At 38.9% G+C, this 17,928-nt stretch overlaps 1 protein-coding gene across 1 annotated transcript in view; it reads right to left on the minus strand.

Annotated features, from left to right (window-relative positions):
* UGGT2 (UDP-glucose glycoprotein glucosyltransferase 2) overlaps positions 1–17,612 on the minus strand; it is a 78,462-nt gene extending 60,850 nt beyond the window's left edge. The window contains exons 1-5 of the mRNA XM_041423427.1: positions 17,436–17,612; positions 15,403–15,487; positions 7,508–7,638; positions 6,296–6,408; positions 1,812–1,986 (exon numbers count right to left, since the gene is read on the minus strand). Coding sequence (XP_041279361.1) covers positions 1,812–1,986; positions 6,296–6,408; positions 7,508–7,638; positions 15,403–15,487; positions 17,436–17,591 — 660 coding nt within the window. The 5' untranslated portion in view covers positions 17,592–17,612. The remainder of the gene's footprint in view (positions 1–1,811; positions 1,987–6,295; positions 6,409–7,507; positions 7,639–15,402; positions 15,488–17,435) is intronic.
* Between the last annotated feature and the right edge of the window lie 316 nt (positions 17,613–17,928).

Below are 17,928 nucleotides of genomic sequence, written 5' to 3' on the forward strand. Positions count from 1 at the left end.
TCCACACAATACTTGAAGAGTGACAAGAACAGGCACAGCTCATAGCACCCTACACAATTATTGATGCCTCACAATTCACATTTTCAGCTGATACTCATTTCTTTGTAATGTTGCCAGACATCCAGGATGTTAAGAGGAAACACTCTATTTTTGCATCAGAGAAGTTTGATAAAAAACAATTAATCACTTTCTGCAAGGAGTATTAATAAAATGTATTAAAGTAGCACTGTGAAAAACAGGTTGCCACTTACTAAAAACAAACAACAGGTATTTCTAACTTTGGAGTGGAAGTTTGACATTCAATAGTGTAATTACACAAAACATACTTATTTCAGAATACATGTCCCAATTTTACACAAATGTATGCAAATCCCCTTTTCAAAATACAATTTGCACATGCACAGCAGCAATTTCTTGAAAGCCTTTTGAGCTTTAGTTTGCAATTTCTAAGAACCATTCTGTACTGAGAATCCTCCAGACTACAAGTGAAAACCCAGCAGGGCTGGGAGGCTTCTCTGTCCATCCTCCAAGCAAAACTCAAGGCAGAGGGAACAGAGAGCACTCCATAAATAGTTGCAGCAATACTGGTTAAAAAAAGAAAGAGACAGCAGAAAGACCGTACCTCTTCTGTTATCAATGTTCCCTCTTCTGGTATTTAATGTAAAAAAGGAGAGAGAAGCCATCCCAGTATGTACCAAAGAACAAAAGTGGAGGTTGTGAAGAAGGAAGAAAAGGGAAGAGAGGTCTGAAGAGAGAAAAGGTGCAGGCAAGAAGACAACACACATTTGGGGAGACCATGATGCATAAGCCAAACAGAGCAATGAGACATTTAATATGCAAGTAGGCATTTCATTGAAATAAAAGAACAAAGTTCATTAAAAACTCAACCTCATACAACTTTGAATTCAAGACTTGGGTTCCTCAAATTCTCTATTTCATTACTGTGAGCAAACAACTCAAAGTCATCTGCAAACTACGTATCTCATCTCCCCGAAATTCCTGGTCTACAAAAATCACAGCAACCTCTCACTCCATCAGATTATTCTCAGATTAGTCTCACAATTTAAGAGCTGTACTTTGAATATAAATCACAAAAGCCTTCCAATAATCAAAACTGGGGACAATACAGGTCCATGTACTGGTATTTTCCTTTTTTTGTGTTTATTCCCCTTGTTTTGTGTTGGGCAGAAGAGTAAGTTAAGAACTCAGAAACATAATGTTTCAAATAGTGACACTATGGAACACAAACATTTTTTAACTGGTCAGTGATGTTGGCCACGATAGTTCATGCTGCTGTATCTCAGTGAACATGAAATTATGTGGCAAATACGTAAAAAATATAATTGGTAATTTCTCAGTTTGATTCTCTACTCTACTTTCCATTTTTCTAATTCTAGTTACTAATATGTTCAGCCAAAATACGTAAAAAATATAATTGGTAGTTTCTCAGTTTGATTCTCTACTCTCCATTTTTCTAATTCTAGTTACTAATATGTTCAGCCTGCTGCACCAAGATTCGCCTGAGATCTTACACTGTACAAAAACCAGACATAAAACCAAAAAAGAGGCATTTCAAGATCAGTAATGCAATCAGTGCTTGCATGCAGGATTGGTAACATTACCATGCTTTCCTGGCCTCATAGTTTGTATCTGACGAATTACTTACCTACAGAGTTTTAACATCAGAAAATGTATTGCACATAATTTAAGTAAACGCAAAAATACATGTAGGAAAAGTGTTCTGTCAAAAAGCAAGCCAAGCAAAGACAGAATGCTAACAGTTTACTGAAACAATGATTTGAATTGCATACCTGAACATAATGCCGGAGAACATAAACAATTTCCTCCTTTTGTGCCTTCTCAGATAAAATCTTGTGGAATTTGACAAAGTCTTTTGTACCTATTTCTGCATATAGAATAACCACTGGGCCATCCTCTTTGAGAGTTGGGAATTTATGGTCTCCCTTAAAAAGATATGGCCTGGGTCTGTTTTAAAACAAATAATGGTGATATTATGAAGTCAGAAAATTTAATTAAAACAGTGGCAGTTTTTCGACTTCATAATTAAAAAAACTAGTAAGTGTTTATATGACAAAATATACAAACCATGCTAAAATCATCACAAAATAAGCATGACTGCTCACAAACAAACCCAACAACAAATTCACAAATTAAAGTGTAAGAAACTGAAAAAATCAGCATCAGCTATAAATAACTGAAACATATTTTATCAAATCACAACACAAAGCATATGAAAAGCATAGCACTTGGAGATTTTGTGCATCGGTAAAAGCTTGAAACTTTTAATTTGAATGATACATTACATCTATCAGAGATGCACAGAGCAATCAGTAACAGAGTAGCAGAGGGAGATTCTGTGAAGTTTGAGAAAGCTGTCAACACACCTGGAAACTAACTGGGGTTATACTATTTTGAAACCATCAGGCTCTGTTAATTTAGCTAATTTTGCAAATTTTGACTGCCTACCTACCCTTCTAATTGAAAACCAGGACTAGAAAAGTTACGCTGCAATGATTTCTTAGATGAATAAAGACATTTTTTGAGTAAAACCTGGGAAAGATGGAGAAGTAACAGAGGATATGACTGAGTAATATCCTCAAGGTACTAATTATTGATGAGCACACTTTTTCAAAGCTGCCTTTGCACTGACAATCAAAAGACCAGTAAACTCTCTCCAAGCATGCCCAAGACAAGCTAAGAAACTCTAACTCAACACACAGTACAGAACTGTGTGTGGTAGGCACTCACTGAAGAGCCATACTCGAAAGGTGTGAGCAGAACACCACAGTTTCTGTGATGCAGATCTTTGGAACATATTCAATGTAAAAAACCACAGAATAATTTACAAAGGTAACCTTTGGAGGTAATGTGCTGCAAACCCTCATTTCAAGCAGGAGCAATCTGTATGAGGTTACTCAGGGTTTTAACATCAATGCCCCATGTAAGTTTGGTGGGTATGCAATCGAGGACCTCATTTGTAAGGCAGAAATAAGAGGGGCCCAGTTTAAGAATTAACTTGGGTGCAGGTAGTCGGGTATCACAGAAATATCAGGCAAACTGTCCCACTACTATCACAGGACAAGGCAGACCAAATAGGTGAGATCCAGGAGTCTGAAACTGTGGACGGATGGAAAGTCGGAGAATAGAGATAGTGATGAAGGTAATTTCACCCCTAAGGAGTTACAGCTGTGCTAATTATCAAGAATTAGGAACAGGCCTGCCTTTAATAGGCCACAGCTAGATCCAATTATGGGTCTTGTAAAAGAGTAGGTTGGCTGGTCGAGAAGTTAGTTTGTTGGCTATGCTGTAAGGAAAAAGGAGTCAGTACTGCGAGGAGCTGCCCGTGAGAACTCGCCAAGAAGGTATGGAACTTTTGCAATAAGAAGACACCAGGAAATAACTCTTGAATGAGTAACCTCTGTGGAAGAACTGATCCAGATTTGCCCTAATAAAAGCATAGTGTGGGATGTGACATGCGCAGCTTGCCTCTCATAACCAGAGAGATGAAAGCTGCCACTTTCATGGAGAGGGTGGAAGACCTCAACTGAGTGACCTTCTCTTTTTCTAACTAACTTTATCTATTCTACTTCAACCAACCAGCTAAGGTGGTGACTGAGTGCTGCCATGACCTGAATAGAGTATCATATCACAATGAACTTGTTTCATGAAAATATTAAGTGCTGTAATGAAATAACACTGCACAGAGCTCCTCTAATGACCTTGGGTTGAGAAGTGTTCAGCCCTTGTAAATCCAAGATAAGCCTCTGTTCTTTGTTTCTCTTCAACACTGAATAGTAGTGACAAGGAATTGATTCTCCTGCTCTTAGAACTGAAAGGTAATTAATTTCCTGCCATAAGAGATGCTCATAAGAAGGCTGCCTGAAAGACAAGGAAGAACAGCTGGGCAGATGAAAAGAAAATGATAAAAAAATTAAACAGATGTGGAGTTTGGCACACTTGCTAATCAGTTACTAGGGTAGTACAGGCAACTATATGCTTGTCTAGATAGTGCCCAGGATAGGATGCAGAAGCAATGGGATAGAACACAGCAAACATGTACTGACAAATGTAAGGCACTGATTGTTTTGAGCAAAATGTGACTTCTGTTAATGGTTCTGCTCTTCACAGTGACAGCCCCAGAAACCTTAGTGTTGTGTTTTGGACAGCTAGCAAGATAAGCAATCCCAACCATTTAACCACGTGTTCTTTGACATGCCCAGAACCCTTGAGCTCTGGAGCCACTGCACCTTCACACAAAGTCTTTCCAATTAGACCCACACAGACCATTGCAACATGGCTGAAAATGCAAAAGACATAACCACAGTTGCTTTGCATAAAGGACTGAATGAAGCAAAACCTTAACCCTGACATGTAGAATATTTGGGCTCTCCTTAGTTCAAAGAGCCTGAGACTTCCTGAATGTTGGGTTGAGATGATGAATCTACACAAAAAGAATGTTGCAGCCTCTTCTTTCTCCTCCAGTGAAATTTGAAATTATCAGTCCCTAAAATCAGAACATTTCTAGCATCCTCATCCAAATATAGTGAAAAACTGAAAAGCATAGCCTAAATGGCCTGGCTGAACTGGAAGAGTCATGACAGACACAAGACAAAGAATGAAACACAGAGGAAAATACTTTGAAATATAAAGAATCAAAAAGTCAAAAATATCTCTTCTATGAAAAGGGAGAAAAACAATGACTGGTTTACAGCAACCAGCTCTGACACAGCACACTGTCCCTTATATCACTTGTTCACCTGCTAGAAAACAAAGAAGAGGAGAAGCATCTGCTACCCAGAGTACCAATGGCACTAACAGTGGGAACAATTACCTGGACATGTGAATGTGAACATGTTTTTCTCAGAGTTTAGCTCCACGTACTCTAAATATTTGAGTGACACAATTACTTTTGGGGTGGTGAGATTTATCAAGATTTTGTCCCTCCAACTCTGAATGGTGTGATGTGACTGATTGCAAAGTTATTGAAAATAGAAGACCAATTTAATAAAGAAACTTCAGTTTTGTTGCAAGTCCTTAATGATTTTTACAAGTCTAACTCTCTCAATTCTAAATAATTCAGGATTCTATTGTTTATTATTGTGATTTTCCAGAATTTTGTAAATTTGGAAATAATATCTCCCGAGAGGCGAATGTGCTGAATCCAGTTAATTGCTTTATAAGTTTACTATATTCAGACATTGCAATAAAATATTATGGTCTCGTGATGCCTTAATACACAGCCACAAGAATTCAACAACATATAAAATGATCTGTAGTATATTTTGGCTTTTATCTAGGAAACAAAGACATTTTTTAGAAGAATATAATTGGTAAAAATGAGATACTGTAACCTAGACAGTGAGTTGTTTTTATAGAAACCCTGGCTATTGAATAAACAAAAGACAATGATTTAGTAGGTTGTAATTGTATCAATGGACTTAGAATACACCAGAAATCACACCTGTAGAATACAAAATTATTTTCAGAAGCAGCCAACCCCCAAAGAAACAAATTTATAGGTTTTCAGGGTTCTCCCCGCCCCCTGTCAATTTATATTTGACAGAAAGCAAAATCCAATAAATACACCGTACTAAATAATCTTTCAGTTCTGCATATCTTCATGAAGTGGCTGAGGGTATGAACACTAATGTGTATCATGGTGAGCATTGAAGGGAGGGGAAAAAAGAAAAAAACATTACACAAAGGTCTTAAAAACCCACAAAAGAATATCTTTATAATATCTTTTTTTTAAACTGAGATTAAACATTATATTTTCATTATTCTGTTACTGGTATTTTGATAGGTTCTACACTTTTTATTTCAGAGCTCAAACTAATTCTGGACTGATGTTAGTTACCACAGGGAAAAACTGCAGAAAGGGTTGATAGGTAGAAAATCCAGGAAGAGGTAAGGAAAAGTTATACCTTTCTATGCCCTGTCTATGAGATAGACTCCTCTTCTACTCCTGTGCCAAGCACTTGCATCCCAGACAACCTCAACTGCAGTGACACTGACTATAAAGTACCCTGCTGACAGATCTGTGTCAGACATGTGAAACTCTTAAGTTTCTATAGAAAGTACACTGTAACTTAAACCTGACTGTCCCATGTTAAAAAAAAAGGAAAAAATACAAAATTGTCCATACGATTAGAGATCAAAGGTCTATGACTTTATTTTAAAACCTACTCTACTTTGATTCATAACTGATGAACTCTACTGATATTAAGCTCTTTAGTAATCTATTTTTCCTCTTAAACCAGATCATTATATTTACCTCTTAGTAGCCTTCTTCAGCAGCTTTTTTATTTCATTAGTCTTACAGGTGTGCTTCTCATGGATAACCACAAATGCACTGCAGCCTTCTGGTGGAGGTTCATCAGCTGCAATCTAATATTTCAACAATTATACTCAACCAGAATGCTTTGATTGCACTTAAACTCACATTCCTTTGATTAAAATAACTCAACAGCTGCCATTAAGCTGTGTTTCTAATTAAGCCCATTCAAAACTGGGTACATGGGGGGGGGGGGGGGGAGGAATATTAGAAGATTAAGACCCTATAACCTTTGTGAGACATACTGTATTAAATGCAGTTATACTCCAGAAAATGAAAAGTACATTTATGTTCTGTAAAGCCAGAACTGAGAAATCATCTCCACAAGCTAAAATCACAGCCTGTACTCTGAGACATTTTTAACTTCGGTTGCTATCAGCAATCACGTTAACATCAAAAAATTAGACTTCTAAACCAATAAATCCCAAACAAATAATGTTAATTTTTGATTCTCTTTCTTTCCCATTCTCTGCCTTTTTTTAAACTCTACTCAGCTATTCCAATATGAAGTGGAATCATGTGACTACATGTCAGTGAGTCTGGATGCACCAGCTGAAAGGTAAAAACAAAAAGACATGAGTCTGAGATGATGGTATTCCTCCAGAGAACACCTGCAAGCCTCCCTAACTTTATTACAGCTTATTACCTTTCAGAAACATGGACTTCTCACTTTATCCTAAAGGTGGCATTGCCAAAAGGAGGAGTAGCATTTTTAGGTTTAGAGGCAGAGTGAATTTATGTCCTCTCACTTTTTCATTAATAAAGCAAGTTTTTCTAATTTTTCAACTTTTTAAATAATAAAACAATGAGAAAGATGAGAAATCCACTAAATAACAAATATAAATTACTTGAAGCTAGTAGGAAATGTCCTACTCTGGAAATGTCTGAATTCCCACAGGATTATTTGAAGTAATGCAAAAAATCCCCATGACCCGAGTTTTCAAAAATGAACAACTGCAAATGGAATGGTATCCATACAACTGAACATAGATATTTGTTCTTGTCAATATAACCAGCTTATAAAGCATCATATTTATCACGTTTGATTCCAAATGATACTGGCATATATTTTACTGAACTGCAACAATGAACATTGTTTAGCCAAAATACCTCATTCAATCATGTACCAAATATATCAGGCAATACTGTCACCTGCTGAAACATCTGAACAGTTGGAGAGTAAGCCCGTATGGAAAGTGCAAACTTCAACAGATTGATTTGCAAATTGGATAAAAATTGTCCTGCTTTCTTCAAGATTAAATTGTAATAGGAGTACTCTGAATCTGTCAAAGAGAGGAAAAAAAAAGACAACACAAACTTTTAGTATTTAGCCCTAAATGATGTGGCATATTTACCTACACTACATAATAAGCAAGTACTAATGCCAGTGCTGCTTGGCATTCAAAAGTCTTCAGTGTTGTCCACTAATAACTGTTTCCTTTCTTACCAATCCAGAGGCCTAATAACACAAAAAAAACCCAAACCAAAAACAAAAAACAAAAGAGCTCAATAGCACTAGTTAATATTGAAATTATTTTCAGCAATATCAAAACCTACTCAAAAAACTACAGAGAGGCCTGAATAGAGCATTATTTTACAAATAATTTCCTAACATTTCATTTTGAAACAGTCCAACCACATAAATTTCATAAATAAAAATCTTCTAAAGGTGTCATCCTTTGGGCTACTCTCACATATTCTATTTCTTCCTTAAAAATATATGATAAACAAGAGTATGAGAATGGATACAATATGTGAAGTAGCTGCCCCCCTCCCTGCATATCTTGTATTTTCAAAGTCAAAATTAAGACTCTGAGTAACAAGGTAGGTGGATGGTGTCTGGGAATGACAAAAGTGATAATACAGAACATTGGTTGGAAATAATTAACCTTCAATTCTCATTCTACAGGCATACCCAATTTTCATAACTAAGCAGCTTCGATCCTCTCATTTTCTTCTTTACAACCCTGTCATTGTTGTAAAAAAAAAAAAATCTTTTCCTCTCAAAGCCTCTAGTACCTTCTTTCTGCCTTCTCTTCCTTAAAACTCATTATTTAGAAAGGCTCAGTTTGCTGCAATTCACAAGAAAAAAACCACTAACATTAGAAAAGTATATAATCTGCATTTCAAGAAAGCTCCTTCCAATGAATTCTATGTGATATCCTGGTTTCAGCAGGGATAGAGGTAATTTTCTTCCTAGTAGCTGGTACAGTGCTGTGTTTTGGATTCAATATGAGAATGATGTGATAACACACTGAAGCTTTAACTTGTGACTAGGTAGTGCTTACCCTGAGTCAAGGACTTTTCAGTTTCCCATGCCTCCCAGCACAGAGGTGCACAAGAAGCTGGAAAGGAACACAGCCAGGAGAAGCTGAACTGGCCAAAGGGCCACTCCATACCGTGGAATGTCACGCTCAGTATATAAACTGGGAGAGCTGGCCAGGAGTTGTCAATCTCTGCTTGGGGACAGGCTGGCCACCAGTCAGTGGGTGATGAGCAATTGTATTGTGCATCACTTGAGAGAAGTTTTATCACTCTCTTTTTCCTGCTGCTATTATTATTATTATATTTCAATTCATTTCAATGATTAAACTGTTTTTACCTCAACCCACAGGTTTTGCCTTTTCCTAATGCTCTTCCTCATCCTACTGGGGAGGACAGAGAGTGGACATGTGCTACTTAGCTGCTGGCTGGGGCTAATCCATGACATATAATTGTTACTGTCTTACATGAAATTCAATGGATGAAAAACCTATCTGTGTTCTCTACACCTACACATAGCCTAGCAGAACCCAAATGGCAACAAAGCTGGTGAAGGTTCTCAAGAACAAGTGCTATGAGAAGCAGATGAGGGAGCTGGGGATGTTTAGCCTGAAGAAGAGGAGGCTCAAAGGAGACCTTATCACTCTCTGCAACCACCTGAAAGGAGGCTGTAGCCAGGTTGGGGTCAGCCTCTTCTCCCTGCCAAGTACCGACAAGATAAGGGGAAATGGCCTCAAGCTGTGCCAGGGGAGGTTCAGGTTGGACATCAGGAAGAATTCTTTCACTGAAAGGGTGGTTGAGCATTAGAATGGGCTGCCAGGGAGGTGGTGCAGTCACCATTCCTGGAGGTGTTCAAGAAGTGACTGGACATGGCACTTGGTGCTATGGTTTAACTGAGTCAAAGGTTGACTTTGACAGTCTTGGAAGTCTTTACCAACCTTAATCATTCATTATATGATTCTAAATGAGATAAATTTGGCTTCACACATTCAAAACATTGAATACAAAAATTTGGAAACAACAAATCCTTCCCGACTGAAGCTTTTTCCAATAACTGTATTTTCAAATTTTCTTCAAATTATCTCCACAAAAATAAAATTAAACCTGAAATTCCTGCCTCTCCACCTGGCCTAAATAACATCCTATTAAAGACAATGAAGAGCCATTAAATATGTAATTCTAAATATACTACCTCAATAAAATATTTTTATCACAGGTCTTTAATTTTTTTGGTTCACAAATTTCATCTGTGCTTTGACTGGTGTATTTAAAACAGCTGACTTGTTTTCCTGGAAGACGATTACAATGATGATGATTTTAATATGTAAAAATAAAAAGGATGGGTTTTTTATCTGCCTTTTTATCTGCTGAGGATCTATCTATCAAATCATACACTCCTACTATTTCAACTTCTATTAACACTGTTAGCTTCACTTAGAATACAACTGTACCTTGAACTTCACCAAGACACATGAATCCATGCCAAATGCTATGAGCTATCTAATGCAAGCCCAACTTTTAGAGTTTATTACATACACAGAATATTCTGAGATGGAAGGAACCCACAAGGATCCTCAAGTTCAACATTACAGTCAACTTAAGTGGACTCTTAAAGCCTGTACATGGATTGAACCTGTGACCATGGTATTATTAGCACCATGCTCTAACCAACTGAGCTAATTTCAGTTAATCAGAGCTATGGTTTGAGCATTGCAAGTTATTTTCACATCGTACCAAATCCTTTAAATTTGGTACTACCTGCCCTCCAAGCTCATTTTAAAATTGCCAAAAGAGTAGAATTCATAGTAAGTTTCTTAGGATGTTACAGGGAACCATAAAGAACCAGATTCTTCTGGTTATAAAATCCTGTATGACAGCATATTACTTCTAAATCATTAACAGAGTCAATTTAAAATAAATGAGAGACCACATTAACAGGATACAGCTCTAGACTGCAGACATATGAAGGCACCTGAAAAGCTCACTCTGAAGATGCCTTAATTTGTCTGCTGAAAAACTCTCTCAACTCCTGTAGCCAAATTGATTAGATTGACTACAGCAAGAACTGAACAGCCAGAGAAGCAGACTCACATTTAAATGTTGACATTTACTATCCACCATTTACAGCAGTATCTTTTATCACAGACAAGTTAAACATAATTAAAAGAGACAACCAGGGCAATCACAAAAGATAAGGAAGCATTATAGCACAGGTCCTCAGACCTCATGCACACACAGCACAAAATTAATCTGAATATATGCTGGTAACCCACAAGAATTCAGAATTCGAAGTACTGAAGCACAGGAGGTAGGGAGAGTATATCTAAGGGACATAATTAATCAGAAGAACACAGTGTGTTGGAGTAATTACTTGGTGGGGTGGATGCATGAGGATTGTTCCAAGTGCATAGATATGAATATCTGGATCCACAGATTAGCTACAGAACTAGAGATCTCAGGCAACAGCAGTTCAGGCAATCACTGGCCAGTCAAATCTCTGTGCCATCCAAGCAAGATGCCAGTAAAGAGGGAATACTTTATTGCATTATTAGTATAGAAATCAGCGTGTGAAACTGGTCCCTCTGGAATCTTTAAGGTTTATATACACACAAAAAATACTTCTTTAATTTAGTTGTGAATAATGTGTAGTCTTCTATATTGCAAAAAATAATTTGCATGATGGTTGTTTATATGAAATATACAGTTACATTTTCTTCAGAGAAAATTGCTTTCATAGAGAAAATATGTTTACATGTTGGTTTTGTTTTGGTTTTTAATATATATTTATGAGGCTGCAGAAAATTCAATATATAAACTGAAGCACTTAGGAAGACAGTAAACACTCAAGTGATAATTAGTCAGCAGGGAACTGGCTACTTACTTTCCCTCAGTGATCACAAATTAACCTTTAGGGGTAAAAAAGCAACAGCAAGTTTAAAATGCAATCTTCAGTGCTTTGTAAGTGCTGGTTTTAGTATGAAATTTTTGTAGCTTTCATTTCTCTATAAAATACCTGCAGCTCAAAATAGGATCATCTGCCTTTCCTAATATTTCACAAGCCTGGCAGAAAATATGCTGCACATTAAGTAGATATAAACAGTGTTGTCCAGGTTCCCTGAAGACATTAATTCAATACAGTGTATCCCATCATTAACTTTTTCATGTTTTCCACATGGTATAATCAAGATGCTGCCAAGGTTGATTTGAGTTCATATTAAAAAGGAAAAAAGTTAAAACCATCAAATACATCACTAGACTAAATGTTTCACCAAATTCCATGCAGATAATTCCTACCAAATCCATTAAACTGCTACAAATATCACAGCTAAACAGACCATTAATAAACCTAATTCAGTATTGCTAAATATTTTAAATTAGCAAATTAACAAGAGATGATGATTATTCTAAATTTAAAACAAGTCCTGAGAACTGATTTAAAAAAAAAACAGATTGAAAATAAACCAAGGGAGGATTTAGAAGAAAAAAAGCAAGCTACCCTACTTGATTTTTTAAGTTGCCTTCTAGCTTTAACACTTTACAAATCTTCTGAAACATTAAACTGTATGTTGGATACAACTCTATCATTGAATTCCTTTATAAATCCAGATTTTCAACTTCAAATCTAGGAATTCTTTAGCTTTTATGAAAATGTTTCTATTTAGAAAAACAAACAAACAATGCTTTCATTTCCTGCTTATTCATCCTGTCTACTCTTGGCATCGCTCAGACAAAAACTGAAAAGTCAATTGCCTCAACCAATCCTTTTTCAGCCAGATCCTTTAATTTACAGAAGCAGTTGTTGCTACTTCAGTTTTAACACATCACGACCATCCCTCTACATCAATCTGTCCTGACATGCAGCAGATAAGACAGAACTGGTATTTCACACCATACAGAGGACCAGCTTCTCCTCAGATGCTGTGTATTACACACCTCACTGTATACTGTGCCACTGCCGTCTTGCAGTACCAGACTTCACTCAAGCTAAGCAGTTTCTTGTAAACATCTAATGTAAACTTCCTGTTCATGAAGAACATCTATTTTCTTGGATTAAGACTACCCCAACTACGATTCAACTTTTAGGAAAACCCTTTGGTGCCAGGACTTCAAAATTTCCTGTGTTATTGTCATAGGTATGTGTTGGCCATACAGATAAATATACACATCAACTACTCAATACACCTAATTAAAGTAGTATTTTAGTACAGTCTCAAGGTTGCCAACTGCCAGCATCTAACAGTTCATTGGCATGAGAGGTCAAGGAGATCATCCTACTGTAATTTATTTATTCTCAATCACAGAATTTATCCAGGTGAAGTAGGTATTTAACTAACAGCTAATTTCAACAGACATCTGCGTCACTAATAATAAATGTCATTAAAGCTTTAAACCCCTTGGAAAGTGTGTCTAAGCAACCAAAAAAGAGATGGCTGATAAAAACCCCCTGACACATCATCTAATATAGCAGTCTTATCTGAAGGCAATACCAACTGCACCTAAACCACTCGTAAGAAAAAAACAATAAGTAAGTTAAAAGTGACTTCTGGAGGTCACCTTATCCAAACTGTTACTTAGAGATATAGTTTCAAGGCTTGACTAGGCTGCTCAAGGTCTGATGCAGTAGAATTTTGCATTATCTGAATTAATAGATTCCAGAGCCTCTTGGAGCAGTGTTTCAGTGTTTATACCCAATCCCATGGCAGAAACATTTTCTCTAATATCTAACCACAACTTCCATAATTCAACTTCTGCCCTTTGCTCTTTTCTCATACTGCTGTGTACCTTCATGAAGAGCCTGGTTCCACTTCCTTTGCACATTTCCCTACTAGGAAACTGAAGATATGAGGTCTCTCCTTACTCCTTCCTTTCTCAGGTTCATTCACAGGTCTCTCAGCACTTCCTCTCACAGGGAGCCCCAACACTCCAGATTCAGTCTTACAAGTGCCTCATACAGTGGAACAAATGCTCTTTGACCTGTTGGCTACCCTCTTGCTGCTGCAAACTGGCATGCAGTTGGCCTTCTCACTGTTTGCAAGGATCCCCATTCTGTCTCTCAAAAAAACAATTCTAGTCAATCAGCACCAAGATTATGCTGTTGATGAGATTATTCCAGCCCACCTGCAGGGACTTTGTAAAGCACCTTTGCTGAATTTTCCAGTGTTTTTGTTGGCCTGTCTCTCCAGCCTGCCAAGTTCCCTCTAATTACAGTCCTACCTTCCACATTCTCCTCCCAGTTTGTGTCATTCCCAACCTTGTGGAGGGTGTAACACATGCCACTGTCCTGTGGACTGAAAAAGTCCTTAAATGGCATTAGTCAACAGCACTTGCCTCAACAAATGCTACGAGCAGCTGACCACAGGTCAAATTCTGCACCTACTTCCATTTTCCATGTTCCCATGCCTTATAAAGGATGGCTTCTAGCAGCATTCACCCTGGGCATTCTGTTCTTAGTGACTCTCTCTGGTTTTGCATATACTTCTGACCTTGGGATCATCATCTCACAGAAATTTTTGGGTGGTTTTTTTTTTTCATTTTCCCAATTGATACTCTGTCTAATTAAAATCATGGTTCATTGTACATTTTCTGCTTGTACTTTTTCCATTCTAAAGAAACAACGAGGAAAACACAGGGAGACAGTTAAGTCAAACATCGCATTTTACTCAACATAAAAGCACGCCATGGAATCAAGAGCAGCAAAATTATGTTTACCAGGTGAGTCCCTGTTCCCTTCCTAGTAATCTTTTAAGTCTTTTGGCTGCTTGGGGCACTGCTGAGCACTCAAATAACGTCATCAGATGCACATTTTCAAGTTGTATTCAGTCAGTCACAATTGCTGAAACATGTTGTTTCTCAAATTCTCTCTCCCATATACAGCATTTTTCATGTATCTGCACTTCTCACTGTCATTTTCTGCATAATCTTTCTACAATTTGTTAGCTTATGACTATTAATTTAACATTTAATTCCCCTTCTTCCAGGGGTAGTGTTAGGTGCTCACACTCATGCCTAAAGAGTTGTACTGTTCTGTAAATAAAGAGCAGAAAGAAGCAGCCTTACCTTGAAGTCTTTTTCACCTTGTTCATCTGTAGACCTGCCAAGCAGCTCTAATACTGCCCAACCTGGTGTAAAGCCCCATCAGCCTCCCAGTTTCTCATTACCATGGACATTTCTAGTAAACTTCTCTCCAAGGTTTCTTCTGGGGTGGTTTTGTATGTATCTTTTGCTGGATTATATGCTTTGTTCTTCTCTCCAAACTTCTAAAAACTTAATATTCTTCTGGCTAATCATGCAAGGTTTTTTTAGTCCTATTTCGTCTTTATTCTAAGACATCAGTATTGATGCTAGAAAGCAGCCTCCATGCTATGTACAAGTATTAAACCTTTTCTGGTAACTTTAAGTTTTTCCTTTAGCATTTCCTAGCATTCTCAGTTTAGTTATTTGTGTGATTTTATGCCCTGCGAGCACCCATCTTACAGAAAACATGAAGTCTCAATATCCTACAAGCTCTTGGCAACTCAGGTAAGCAGGTAGGTATCTTTAATCTTAACACTTCTGTTCCATATTGTAAGAGCAGTTCAGTCCTTCTCGTCTTCCTTTTTTTTTTCCAACTCCTCTGCAAGTATTTATCTTAGGGGAAATTTTGCTAAAATTTTCTGAAAGAAACCTACCTAGTAGGCAATATGGAAGAGTCAGGCATGACTGTGTGGAACTAATTAATGTGTTGTGTCCCAAAGTTAAATACAGCACAAAATAACACATTAAAAACCAGCATGCTGATAACTTACCTCCTTGCTTATAAACTGTTAATTCCCGCACAGTTTCCAAGAACTGCCAAAACTTCTCATTACCATCTTCTGCAATAAATTCACTGTTTAAAAATAAAAGTTAATTGTCCATAGGTTGATTTTGTCCAAAGGCGTACCACAGCAAAAACCTTGAGTTGTTTAAAATAATAAATACCCATCAGCAACTGAATGTTAGATATCCAATGACTAACAACCATCTCCAGAGCATAAACACTGAACTGAGCTGTATTTTGGTGAAAAGATATTTTGAACTAAGTACTATCAACCAAACTCAACAATCAGAGCTGTAAAGCATGCGGACTTTTCTCTTGTTACAGAAAACCCACAAAATGTTCACTTTATTTTTCCACAGATATTCCAATATACACTTATAAATGAAATCAGTTCAGTGCACTGATTTTATTAAATAGTTGCTAACTATACAAATAAGAACACACTCTCTGTCAAGTTATAGCTTTTCATTAAATTACAGGCTTTCACCAATGACATCTCCTTTGCATGGAAGGAGACTGTCAATCTTTGAAACACTTTCAAACATGGGTTAATCCTTACAAACCATTAAAGGTAGGGTTTACTTTATACTAAATACCACCCTTCCTTTTTTTTTCTTTTTTCCCCAAACTTGAAGAGACAAAATTTAGGATAGATTTCTTATGTATAAGAAATTCTTCACTGTAAGAGTGGTAAGGCATTGGATCAGGTTTCCCAGAGAAGGTGAGGATGACACATCCCTGGCAGTGCTCAAGGTCAGGCTGAATGGTGTTCTGAGCAACCTGGTCTAGTGGAAAATGTCCCTGTCCATGGCAGGGGGGTTGGAACTAGATGGTATTTAAGGTCCCTTCCAACCCAAACCATTCTGTGATTCTATGATTTACAGGTAACATTTCTATGATTTGTGGTTTTCCTTACAGGAACATCAGCTGCTTTCACTCCCCCTGCTTATGTCTACCAAAAAGTTCCATTTGCTAGCATGACTATATTGTTTTCTAATCTTTACTTTGGAAGTTTGCCTCTCCTTTGATTACAGAAGCTTGCTGTTCTGCCCTTCATGGGTGTTCTCCAAACAGCAGCAAGTAAGTTCAAAAACAAAACAAATTTAAGCCAAATGGGCAGGGGAGCCACAAGCATCTAAAACTGGAAAACATTTTCCCTTTCTATTGTGAATCACAGAGTGGTTTGGGCTGGAAAGGACCTTAAAGACCATCTGGTTCCAATCCCCTGCTATGGGCCGGGACCCCCCCCCCTAGAGCAGTTTGCTCCCAGCCCCATCCAGCCTGGCCTTGAACACTTTCAGGGATGGAGCAACCACAACTCCTCTGTGCAACCTGTTCCAGTGGCTCACCACCCTCACAGTAAAGAATTTCTTCCGTACATCTAATCTAAACCTGCTCTCAGTTTGAAGCCATTCCTCCTTGTCCTCTCACTGCACTCCCTCGAAAAAAAGGCTCCCTTCCCATCTTTCTTGTATGCTCCCTTCGGGAGGCTGAAATCAGGTAATCCCAAAGCCTCCTCTTCTCAAAGCTAAAGTTACAAGTTAACAATACCTTTTAAAAGTATTTCACCGTGTTTCACTCTCACAGGCTCACATCTACACTAGCACCTTTATAATGACTTAATTAACGCACAAACTACCTGGGGGCAGACGAAGATGTTACCCAGGGGAAGGCAGGGATTGTGTAATTGGCCCATTACATATCCTCGACCCAGCGACCTGCAAAACGCAGGTTGAATACGAAGCCGCTCGGACAGCCCCTCACAGCGTGGGGGAGCCTTGCCAGCCCGCTCCACAACACTCTGCGAGGGGAGAAAGCAGTTCAGCCTCACATCCAAAAAGTACTTTAACACACCCTCCGACAGAGAGAAACGCTGCCAGCCCTCCTTCCCGCTCAGCGGAGGGAAAAGGGGGTCCCTCCGCCCTCCTGTTCCCCAGGAGACAGTCGGGACAGGGCGGTGCTGGCAGGAGGAGCAGAAGGAAAAAGAAGAGGAGGAGGAGGAGGAGGCTGCACGCACGCCCCCTCCAGCAGCAGCGGGGTCGCCGGCCACTTCGCCGCCAGGCGGGCGGTCACGGGCTGTGAGGAGGAGGCCGGAGCGGTGCCGCAGGGGCACGGCCGGCCGCCCAGCAGGGCGAGCAGGAGCGCCGGCGGCAGCAGCGGCACCCAGCCCGCCATGAGGAGCAGCGGCGCCCGGGGACGCCCAGCCCCGCACGGCCCCCGGCGCGCGCCCCGCCCACACAGCCATGCCGCTCTCCTACTGGCTGCGCCGCGCCCTCGGCGTTGCGCTGTTGGTCAGCCCGGAGGCCAATCAGGGGCTGACGGAAAAAAAAATAGCGGGGCGGCCGGCGCCGTGACACGCGGCGCCAGGAGTGCGCAAGCGCAGAAACAGCGCTACCGCCCCCTGTGCCCTGAGGCGCGCCTGACCCGCCCCATCTGCAGGCGTCGGGGCAATCCCGTTATTTTTTATTTTTTTCTTTCAGTTTTTTGGGTTTCAGGTTGTTTAGTGCAAGTG

The sequence above is a fragment of the Onychostruthus taczanowskii genome, unplaced genomic scaffold (genome assembly GCF_017590055.1).
Source record: "Onychostruthus taczanowskii isolate IOZ18803 unplaced genomic scaffold, ASM1759005v1 scaffold77, whole genome shotgun sequence".
NCBI lineage: Eukaryota > Metazoa > Chordata > Aves > Passeriformes > Passeridae > Onychostruthus > Onychostruthus taczanowskii.